General features: G+C 38.5%; 1 protein-coding gene across 2 annotated transcripts in view; it reads right to left on the reverse strand.

Annotated features, from left to right (window-relative positions):
* NELL2 (neural EGFL like 2) overlaps positions 1 to 12,073 on the reverse strand; it is a 289,076-nt gene that overhangs the window by 230,839 nt on the left and 46,164 nt on the right. For both annotated transcript variants that reach the window (XM_037061082.1, XM_037061081.1), the window contains exons 5-6: positions 2,488 to 2,661; positions 2,305 to 2,401 (exon numbers count right to left, since the gene is read on the reverse strand). In XM_037061082.1, the coding sequence (XP_036916977.1) occupies positions 2,305 to 2,401; positions 2,488 to 2,661 (271 nt within the window). The remainder of the gene's footprint in view (positions 1 to 2,304; positions 2,402 to 2,487; positions 2,662 to 12,073) is intronic.

A 12,073-nucleotide genomic window follows, 5' to 3' on the forward strand; every position in this document is an offset into this window, starting at 1 on the left:
TACTTTCATCTACCCAAATTATGTTCAGCAGTCAAGTTCATGTAAGAAAACCTTACAGAATGGAATCACCAAAATCCCTGAGTAAAATCTTTTTAATACATTGTATTGACTCCAAAGCAAAGAGAAAGAAATACATAAGAAAAAAATAGATGATGACTCTCTTATTGATAATAACTTTAAAGACTTAAGATGAAATGTCAAAATATAATTAAGAGGCAATAGTCATGTTGTTTTGAGAAGTTACTTTGACTTAGCCACTGAAGTAAGGCTTGGAAATCACCTTCAAAAATCAACCCAGAAATCACTTCTGGTTTCAGGAACAGTGACATTGATGCCAATTTTAAATTAATTGCAACCACCAGAAAAAAATTTAAAAACTGAGTTATAAAAGCAATGCTCATTTGAGCATTTCTCTTTTTTTCAGTTGAATCTTTTAAAACTAATCTCTCAACTCAAAAAGGACAGTAAATGTATTAAACAGCTGTGCAAGATTCAGTCATAAGACCTTAAGAGTACAGAAAATTTAGCATGAAAGTTTTTTAAATGCCACCTGGAAATAACCTACTTTACCCCCAAAAAGAAAGAAAGAAGGCCACATTACATGTTTATAGACAAAATTTACGTGCATCCTTAGTCATTAAGGAATAATTAGCATCAGTCTTTGGAGACTTAAAGCAAAGGCCAAAGGGTAGTTCAGAAATGACCTTATCAGACACATTCCCGCTGTCCCTTTCCTCCAGTACCTTTCTCTCTTCCTTCCTCAACTTCATATGCTTTTTTAAACCAATATTTCACTTAATCTCTTTGAAAAATGCAAACAGAATGTCTAATGGCAGGGATGACAGCACCAACATATTATCGAGACAATTTTGAGCAAAGATTTACCAAATACTGGCCTATATATCTTCTACCTATTTAATCTGATTAATAGTGTGCTGCAAAAAGAATGTCAATGTGAATGATGAATATTTTAGTGTACTGTAGCAATTGCTGGATCTGCTGTTTGTTTGGGTTTAAAGTAAGGAGGCAATTTGTATACAAACTCCTACCATTTGGAAGCAGCAACATAGAAACAAAGTCCCCCGTACAGAGCTGTGCACTGCACAGATCCAGCAGGCACCATTTGCAGTCTACCTTAAAAAGCATGATCCCTGGTGTAGTACATGTAATGCGTGTGTGAGAAGGGTTCTGAGGCCACATCTGGGCTCCAAGGGAAAGACTATTACAAGTAAAGAAGAGGCTTGGCACTCACAGCTCAAATTTGCCATCCTTTACATGAGAAAAGAGCATTGAATTTTCAGGATTTGCAAAAATGGGATCGATTCTCCATGACTAGCTTTGGAGAAACTACTTAACCTCTAGAGCAGGTTTATGCATGCGTAGAAGAAAAAAAAAGACTGAGCATCAAAGCCAGCCAGACTAGGATTAGATGAAATACATGTTCAGAGCACCTGGTTTCCAAGTAACAGACAACGTTCAAGTTTTAAAAACACCTTCCTATGAGTATAAACCTTGCTTAGAATACAATTTTAAAGTTACGGGCATAGACCCTACCTAAAAACCCAAGGTTGGACACGTAACCTACCATCCCTATTTAACAGCCATTTGCTCAGCCAATGTTGTCGCACAGTCGCGGGGGGGGCGGGGGGGCGGGAGGGTGAGTGGGGATGATTACACTTACAGGCCTACAGTCAAGAAACTTTCTGGACTTTATGTCTTTCTCTTGTAAACACAGAAAACTACGTTCTTTAGATTCTCTACAATGATGAGATTCTACAGAGTCTGTCTCTCAAGTAGGCACTAAAGAAAAATATATAAATTAGGACTGCTTTTTAGCCTTGGTAGATTTGTGCATGTATGTTTCTCACTTCTTGGAGTTTAAGGAGACTATGGATAATGAATATTAAAAAACTTTCAAACCTCTATTAATAACACCCCTGTGAAATTATCATCAAAGGTTATATTTCAGTAGTGGAGAGTTTATTTGTACACTAACCTTTTAGACTTTTATTACTTTGAATGCCTAATTTCAAGAAAGATCTGTTAACTGTCCTATTTGCAGACTTGTGATCTCCCCTGTAATGTCTAAAGACCAAGCTCAGAGGGAAACAAGAGAAACAAGTGTTCATTGGCTAAATAACAATGCTGGCATTTAGAAAAAAATAAATAAATAAACATATATAGGAAAAACCACACACATCAAATTATTTTGTTTCACACCATAGAAAGCAAAATGCAATTTTCCAAGCTCATTAGAAAGCATTTATATTTATACTTTATGTTCAGACTTTAGTCAAAGCATACCTTAAAATATCCATGGACATTATTTCTCTGTCCCAGCCAAAATGTTGTGCCCACGGGCAAGTCTGTGGAAGGCTTTTCCACCACTCTTTCATATATTCTGCAAAATAAGAGACAGCAGATAAGTAATGTACTCAGTCATGTCTTAGAATCTTCCATTTCCTGAACTGAGACCATGTCACTTACTTATTGCAGTCAATGTGTAAAGTCAAGTGGGAGGCACTGATGGCTAAGGAAAGCTTGTGCCACTTGTCATCAGCCAAAGTGTACGGAAACACTTCTGTGTGAGGGCGGTGGCTGCCGGAGCGGTAGTGCAGTCTGACTTCATTCCGGTGGCCACTGCTTTCTAGTTCCAGGTACCTGCACAGAGAAGATACATATGGAGCCCATTGAAAGTCAAGTTCAAATACAACTGATATGATCTCTGCCTCCAGAAAGATGGAGTAGACGTGCTTTCCCTGTTCATCCCACCAAATACAGCTAGACATTACATTATAAAACAAACATAAGGCGGGTCTGCAAGATGGAGGGAAAAAACCAGTGAGGGACCTCAGGACCTGAGGAACAAAACAATGGTACGTTTCCTGGGTTTCCCTTTTGCCTCATCTGTCAAGACTTAGAACTAAAGAAGCCAGCAACCTGAAAATACCAGCAGATGCAGAAACAAACAAACAAACAGAACAAAAAGACTTGTTCTCTTTAGCGCAAGTACCAAAAAAGGAGAACACTAGCAACATAAAAACTTTTAGAGAATAAGCATTCTATTTTAGCTGAACACCACAGAAAAAAACTGTGGTCATGTCCTCAACCATGCCAGCGAAGGCTAAGTGGGAACACGAATTTCCATCATTTTGGAGCAGAAATGATATACCCCAAACCTCCACTAGGGCAGTAAGAGAGAAGAACAAGTAGAAAACCAAAACCTTTCACCCAGCTGGCCAGTCACAACGCTTCCCAAGGCATCAGCGGAGATCACATGAGAAGGCACTTGGCCTCCCACCCTCATCGGGCAGTAATCAAGCACACTGCCCCCTGACACCTGGGATGGCGTCAGAGGGAGCTGGGTGGAGAGTCAGGGTTTTCACTGCCACAAAGCAGCAATAAGACCGTCACTACCGCAGTGTCAGTAGAGACCATGTGGGGAGCTGGAAAATCCACCCTCACCCAGAAACAACAGAAGTTCTCCCTCAATTCTCAACAGAAGGCCCCGTGGGGAAACTGGACTTCGACCTCCATCTGTAAGTAACAAGAAGGCACTCTCCCATCCTCTGACAGAGCAGTCATAGAGAAATCTAGCTAAAACAGGAAGTTTAAATAAGATCCAAGTCTCAGAATCTGAAACAAAAGTGAGCAGGTTTAAATTGAAAATCATATGCCATATGAAGAACAGAAAGGTCTAAAATGTAACAATAAGAAGATAATCAATGAATATTATCAGCAAGAGATAGAGATGCTAAAAGACCTGACAAAGATTTTAAACAATCATTGATAAAATGAAGCAATAACAAATGTATTTGAACACAGTTGAAACAACAGCAAAGAAAAAAAATAAACAGAAAGCCTATGGAAAAAGATAGAAGAACCAAATAAATAAAGAGCCAAATGGAAGTTTTAAGACTGAAAAATAGCATCATTGAAATAAAAAGCTCAAAGAGTAAGCTAAACAGTAGAATGAAGGGCACCAAAGAAAGAATCAGTTAACTGAAAGTTGAAACAAAAAGTACCCAATCTGAGCAATGAAAAGAAAACAGATTTGAAAGAAATGATCAGTCCCAGAGACCTGTAAGGCCATAACAAAAGATCTAAAATTTATATAAGTAGAGTCAAAAAGGAGAAAGAGGGTAGACTGAAAAAGGACTTGACTAAATAATGGCCTAAAACTTCCCAAATTTGCCAAGAGGCATAAATGCACAGATTCAAGAACATAAGCAAATCCCCCACAACATCAACATTAACAAATACTCATCATAATTAAACTTCTAAAAACTAAAAATGAAGAAGTATACTGAAAGCCAGCAGTGAAAAATCAATACATTATGCATAGGGAAAAAGAAATTAGAATGGCGGCGGACTTCTCAGCAGAAACAGTGGAAACAAAAGGAAGTGGCACAATATTTTTCATGGGATGAAAGACAAATTGGTCAGCCAAGAATCCTACAGGCAGGAAAAATATTCTCAGGAATGAAGAAAAATCAAGAAATTATCAAATGATGAAAAGGAAGATAACTTGAATCAAGTTTTACACTTAAGATAGGTTATGTTTACGGTACCTCGCGAACACTCAAGAGGACATGTCATACTGCAAGTTTGTGCCTCTCAGTCCCCTTCACCTTTTTACCCATCCCCTCCCTGCCCACCCCTTGGCAACTGTACATTGGTTTTCTGTCCCTAAGAGTCCGTTTTGTTTATTTCTTTAGCTTTTAGGTTACACATGTAAGTAAAATGACAGAGTATTTGTCTTTCTCTGACGTATTTTGCTGAGCATGATACCCTCTAGGTCTCTCCATGTTGTTGGAGGATTAAGAGTTGTAAACGTACTTGTAAATAAGTCACACGGGTGTAAAGTACAGCGTAGAGAATACAATCCATGACCCTATGATAACTTTGTATAGTAGCAGACTCTTGCCACCCTTTTCATGGTGATCACTTTGTAAGGTATACAAATGTCCAGTCGCTATGTTGTACACCTGAAACTAATATAACATTGTATGCCAATTATACTTTAGTTAAGAAGAAGTTAACATTCCAGAATAAAAATAAAAAGAGGAAAAGTCTGAGGTGGAAACAGGTCCTCATGGAGATAGAAATCTGGGAGTCGTAGGCATATAGATCTTACTGAAAACCACGAAGGCACAGGGATTACCTTGGAAATTATTCTAGATGAAAGAAGAACATCTTATCATTATGAGGAGAAACCAGAAAAGAAACAAGTGTGGCTTGTGGGATCAGAGGGGGGAAAAGTGAAGGTAGTGCCCCAAAGGTCTAGTGATGGAGATGTGTCAAGGAAGAGGGAGTAATGAATCATTTCAGGTGCAGTGAACAGGTCAGATAAGATAAAGACTTAACCACTGGATTTAGCAAAACAGAGATTTCTGGTGACCCTGAAGCTAGTTCAGTAAATTTTCCAGAAAATAAAGCCTTCTTGAAGTAGGCTGAGGAGAGAATAGGCAAAGAAAAATAAGATAAGTATAGACACTTCAGGAGAAACAGGATGGCAGCTGCTGAAAAACACACCATGAAGGGAGGTTTTTCTGTTTCTATTTCAATGCGGCACATTTTGGTGTCCTGCTGGGAATGTGGAAGATGGAAACAGCCAGAACTAAAAGAAGCAAGAAATATAATAAAACAGAAAGCACAAATTAGAATAGATCAACTGCATGTTCACATAAAATATTAAAATTTGTCAACAGAAAAATAATATAGCCCTGCCTGGTGTGGCTCAATGGATTGAGCGCGGGCCTGGGAACCACATGATCGTGGTTCAGTTCCCAGTCAGGGCACATGCCTGGGTTGCAGGCCAGTTCCCGGCAGGGGACACACCAGAGGCAACCATACATTGATATTTCTCTCCCTCTCTCCCTTCTAAGGATAAATAAATAAAATCTTTAAAAAAATAATATAAATAAAATCAAACAATAAATGGCATTCTGTAAGACAAGGTTAAATACATGATATGTATCAGAGGTTGATGAAAAGCACCTGTAAATCAATAGAAAAAGCAAGTAATGGATTTACTAATTAGATTAGCAATAATCAAAAGGTAATATCTAGGGTCAATACAAATGTGAAAAAATAAACATCTCTGATACACTATTTGTAGCACAATAAATTTACAGGGACTTCTCAAAAGGCAGTTTGGTAAAACTATCAATACATTAAGTGTGCATACTCTCTAAATCAGCAATTTCAAATCTAAAAATCTATCCTGCTAACACAAATTAGCATTGATATATACAGAAGGTTCTGACTGCAGACTTATGTAAAATAATGAAAATCTGATAAAATAGCAACTCTTCACTCAGAGAAGTATGATGCATCCATATTCTGGAACACTGTGCCACTCTACAAAAGAATGACATTCTAAAATGAAACAATGCCATAATTTACTACAATAAGCAAAAACTAAAAATCTCTATAGAATCCCATTTTGTGTGCAAAAACCGTGTCTGTGTTATCTGAAAAAAAAGACCCAGAAGGATACTTATCAAAGGTTAACAGTAGTTATCTCCAGGGGTACAATTAGAGGGAAAGGATGTAAAGAATCTTTCATATATTTTTATGATTTTGAATTTTCTTCCTTAATTATGCATTAATTTTTAATGTAATATATAGTGAAATTCTACTTTAAGCCTAAAACATAAACCAAGTTGTCAAGAACACAAATCATAGAACTTAAGAATAAAATGCCAACTTGTTTAGTTTTTGATACAAAGAACACCAACCAGAGAATCCTTTCTATAGCATTATTTGATAACAAGTATTCATTATTTAAACAATTCAACTAGTGAATTCTATAACGATAGAGAGGTGTTTGCATTAAAAAAAATAACATCAGCAAACACACTGGCCTATTGCAATATGCTTGTCCGTTCTCCCCCCACTGAGGCAAAAGCCCTGTCACCACCGCCCTCCTCCAGCTGGCATTAGAAATGGAACCGATCCCGAACTCCTGACCGCAAGGCACTAGACCAGCCTTCAGTAACAGTGAGGCTGACACTACGCCCTCTAAACAGGAACAACCTTTCAGAACTTAAATATATGACCAAAAGTGGCATTTTCCTTAGCATCATTCACTTAGTTTTTTAATAAAAATGAAATAGATATAGAATACACAAAAACATTTAATAAAGACAAAAATAAAGATGTAAAACACTTAAAAGCGAATCTAGCATATGGTTAGTATTCACTAAAAATTAGCTCTCATTAAAATGAGAGGAAACAGGCTGAAAAGTAGTTGATCCATATCTTTAAAACCAGTCACTATTAAGATGTATAAACTTGAATGGAGATATTAAATTACCGGGAAATATGATTAGTGTATAATTTAAATTAAAAGGTATCTGTAATGAACACTGGGCCTATTTTAATGAATCAGTTTTCTAGTAGCAGTCATACTCATTCTGGAACTGTCCCCCACTGAGCGACATCTCAGTGGAAGACAGGCCTGCTTCCCCCACCCCACTGCCCCAGGGCCCAGCAGAACAAAGTGGTTACACACCCAAGCCCTCCCAAAGCCTGAGGGTTCACAGCCCTGCAACCCTCAGAGGGTGGTAAGCGCTTCACCTCTCTGTACCTCATTTGGTTACTCAGCTATAAAATGGGGTTATGAATCATACTCGCCTCAAAGGATTGCTGTACAGATTGGAAGAGTTCATTTAAGAAAGCACTTAGAACATTATTGTGCACAAACAGAACACTCAGTGAAGATAGTACCTGAGCTATCTCTCTCATTTCAAAAAGCAAAGAGGTCGAATCTCCCCTCTTCCTTCCCTTGGTGCAGCCAGGGGCAGACCTTAGCAATCAGACAGTGTTCTCAATACTCAGAATCCTAACTGAACACAGCAAAGACTGGACGGAGGAAGAACCTGCACTGTGCTTGGGGAGGCAGCATCCCAGCCCCATTTGTTAAGGACACTCTGCATCCTGCTTCCTGTTTGCTGGCCAACCAGGGAGCTTCTGGTTATTGCCTGTTCCTAACTCTGGTGCCTGGGGCTCCCATGGACTCTGTGAACCACTCTCCCATCCACCACATCCAAAGTCACCTCACAACCGAGAGCCTAACTGATAACACCGTTGTGATAACGGAGAAAATAAGTGATTAGAATAAAATGCATCAACACTTCAAAAAGTGTTTGAGTGATAGAACCATAGTGATTTTTTAACCTTCATTTCATTGTCCTTTATTTTCCCTATTATCTTGAATGAGCATTTACTACCTCAAATTGAAAGTCCCATTTTAAATCCCAAGAAGATAATTTGTCACACTTGAACACATCATGTCTCTCTGACTTGTTATTCATAATTTTGAGAGGCAACTAAAATCAGAAACAAAGTTCACCCTTTGTAATAATTTATGGCCCTGTTACTCAAGTATCTTTGGCATTGACAGAGATATAAACTAATTTAAGATTAAGCTTCAGGGAAGGAGGCAACAGTGGCAGGACATCATTCATTTTAACAACCTCTGTCACAACTCGAGATCAAAGGGTAAGAGTGAGGTCACATGTCATCCGACAAAAAGGTTGCACACAGCACAAGACGGTAATTTTTCTGCTGCCGTAAATTATACCTAAACAGGAGAAAGATCAGATCACCTCAATACATTAAGCTATAAGGCAGTTGTAAATTAGTCACCTAAAAAAAAGCCACATGCACGTCCAGTGCCAAGTGTATCTTCAGTGTAGTTCACGGATGGCACAGTTGTGAAGGAGTGACATGTACGGGCGCTGGGGCTGAAAATCCAGATCAGCCTCTCCCTGTCTATGACCCTACCTCTCAATTTCCTCAGCTGTAAAATGAGACCTCAGTGTGATAATCCACACAAAGCAGGGTGTCTGACTCATCGTAAGGACTCAATCAGCGGTGGCTACTTTCATTATTTGTCAGTAATCCCAATTAGGCATCATTTATGAAGTCTGGTCTCTGATAGCCAATTCTATGAAAAGCAAGCTATTTGAGTACATTTTTAAGCGAGACAGTTAGTTGACAGCACTGGTACTACGTGGATCTTGGCACCACCAGTGAAATAGGAAAAGGGAAGCCAGGTGTTGAAAGACAAATACCCTATGATCTCACCTTTAACAGAAAGCTGAACAACAAAACAAAGAAGCAAGTAAAATAAAAACAAAGACACTAAGATAGAGAACAGGGGGACAGTGACCATAGGGGAGAGGAGAGGGAATTTCAGGGGAAAAAGGGGAAGGATTTACAGGAACTAGTATAAAGGACACATGGACAACAACTAAGGGGGGTGAAAATGGGAGGGAGGTGGGGAGCACTGGGGGGGGTGGGCTGGGATGGGAGTAAAAGACAGAAAACTGTACTTGAACAATAATTTTTAAAAAATTGTATTAAAAAAATAATAAATTAATATTTTTTAAAAAGAAAAAGAAAAGGGAAGACCAGTGGAAGGGCCAAGCTTATTGTTAGGTGGATCTGTTCCTTTGTTACAGAAATTGACTGTTTCACCTGGCCACTTCCAGGGATTCTTCCCTCAGATGGGGCGGGACATGGGAGAGCTGGGAGGAAAAGCTGTACTTCTTAGTGTGCCTCAGCCGAACCACGTGGATCTGTTTTTGTTCAATGTTTTGTTTTTAATGGTATTTGGTCACCAACAGTTTAAGAGGCCTCAGAGTTTGAGTTCTGTCTCCACAGTTTATTAACTTGGCAAGTCAAAAATCCTCTCCACACCTCAGTTTCCTCCCCCATCAAACAGGAATAATAAGAGTCGTGCCTTAATATGATCATTTCAAGAACTCAATGAAAGAAGTGATGTGATCACTTTGCACAGGTCCTGGAAAGAGTAAGCACCATGTACACTCCACGATCATGAATTAGGCTTCTATGACATATTTATGCAGGCCAATTAAATGTCAGCAATTTTTTAAATATTTTATTTATTTATCTTTAGAGGGGAAGGGAAGGAGAGAAATATCAATGTATGGTTGCCTCTCATGTGTCCCCTGCTGGGAACTGGCCTGCAACCCAGGCATGTGCCCTGACTGGGAATCGAACCACGATAGTGTGGTTCACAGGCCCGCGCTCAATCCACTGAGCCACACCAGCCAGGGCAATGTCAGGAAATTTTTAAGATGGATTTTAACTGAAACAAACACGAATCTCAAACAAAAGTACTTTAATGAGCATCTACCCAAATACCTGTGCTTAAATTTCATCGATGATATTCCCATCAGATGGTCATCCTCTTTGCCTGAATACATCCCGTGACCAATAACCCACTACTTTCTGAGATCATTTCATTTTTATGACAAAGACATTCCTTATATTAAAACATAGAGAGGGAAAAGTTTTTAAAAATCTATGACTTATTCGTTTATTTATTCTGGCCAATACTCACTATGAGCACTGAGAGTAGGACAATGAAAAAGGCCAAACAACACTGAAACTCAGAGATGTGCATGAATAAACACATTATTGTGAAAATTAAGTTCAGCTACTTCAAAACTAATCACAATACTATTATAAAAGTCTCACGGCAAGAAGAGGAATGTACCTAGATCGGTGAGGATCAAAGCTTCTCCATAAATAATATAACTAAGAACCAAAATTATACCACCAAGGCGAAAGATCAGTAGCAAACAGAGTTAATTCATGACTGAAGCCCTGGCATCCAACAGGACAGTTTGAAAACAACCTCTCCATGTCATTACCCTATGTATCTGAGTTTACAAAAGAGAAAAAAAATGGCCGTGCATGTAATGGAGCTAATTCCTTACTATTAATGATGAGGCAAGTAAGATGCAAACAAATCCTAGTAAATAATACTCTGAGCTGCAAGAACAACAAAATTTGGAGGACGTACACTACCATACCTAAAATCATTATCAAACCACAGTAATTAACACTCTACAATACTGGCATATTAATTTAAAAAATAGACTAATGGAACTATATATTTAAATAATTTAGAAACAGCTTCACCCAAATAAGGTCAACTGATTACAGCAAAGGTGACTTTGCAATGCTAAGAGAAAATAATGGGCCTTTAAAAAAACTGTGTAATATCAAGTGGATATCCCTATGGGGGGGGAAGATCTCTTTAATGATTCCCAACTCCTATTCATCACCTATGAGTACGGGCAAAACACAACACTGTAAAGTCCCCACTTGCTGAAAACTCAAGGCGTCGATATGGACACAGCACTCATTTCACCCCACTCCAAATGGCATCTCCAGAGAGGTTCTCAGTCTAACCCCTGCTCCAGCTCAAGGATGTTTGTGCCATTTCAAATGAAGGAAGCAGCCTAACTGTTGACCAACTCTTCAGGTGGGCTCACACTGAAACGTGGTGGGCTGAGAAGGGGGTCTCTCTTCTTTCCAAACTTTTCCAACTTACTATCCCTAATAACTTAAACATCATTTTAACTTTTTTAAAAAAATGGTCATTATGTCCACATTTCTATATCATTTTCACATTTGAATATGTAACTACAATTTTCTCATAATTTTTTCTCTACAACCCATATTATCACAGTAGGATAATTTGAACCCTTTGAACATTTAAAGATAAGCATGAGCAGCTCTGTTTTAAAACACTTGAAGGACCTTGAGAGCTCGTTTGAGGTTCTAGCGGGGTAGAACCTTGAGGTAGAACCTCAAGGTAGAACCTTGAGAGCTTGTTTGAGGTTCAAGGGTACTCCTATACCCTTGACTGAAGACCAGTCCCCTCCTCTAGTGGGAAGGTCCTACTCTGCAACCTAGTGCAAAACTTCAGGAAATTTATTAACTGAAGTATCAGTTTACATGAATTGAAAGATGAACTCCTATCCAAGAGTTATTTTGAAGGATCTATATGAAATGTGAATTTCTTTCTTCACTGAACATATATGTCATTCCACATTTTTGGCAGAGAAGAAGTTAGTGAATTACCCCTGGATCTGTGAAACCAAATGTGATGTGTTAGTGGTAAAGTTCAAAAAATAGAGAAATTATGTTTCATACATCAAATTCTCATAACATGTCAGTCTTGATACAAAAGAATCTAAAAATGTACAGACACAGATATGTTAATTATAACTCACAAGGGAATAAC

Source organism: Sturnira hondurensis, unplaced genomic scaffold (genome assembly GCF_014824575.4).
Source record: "Sturnira hondurensis isolate 20B ecotype Veracruz unplaced genomic scaffold, ASM1482457v3 Scaffold0013190, whole genome shotgun sequence".
Classification (NCBI taxonomy): domain Eukaryota; kingdom Metazoa; phylum Chordata; class Mammalia; order Chiroptera; family Phyllostomidae; genus Sturnira; species Sturnira hondurensis.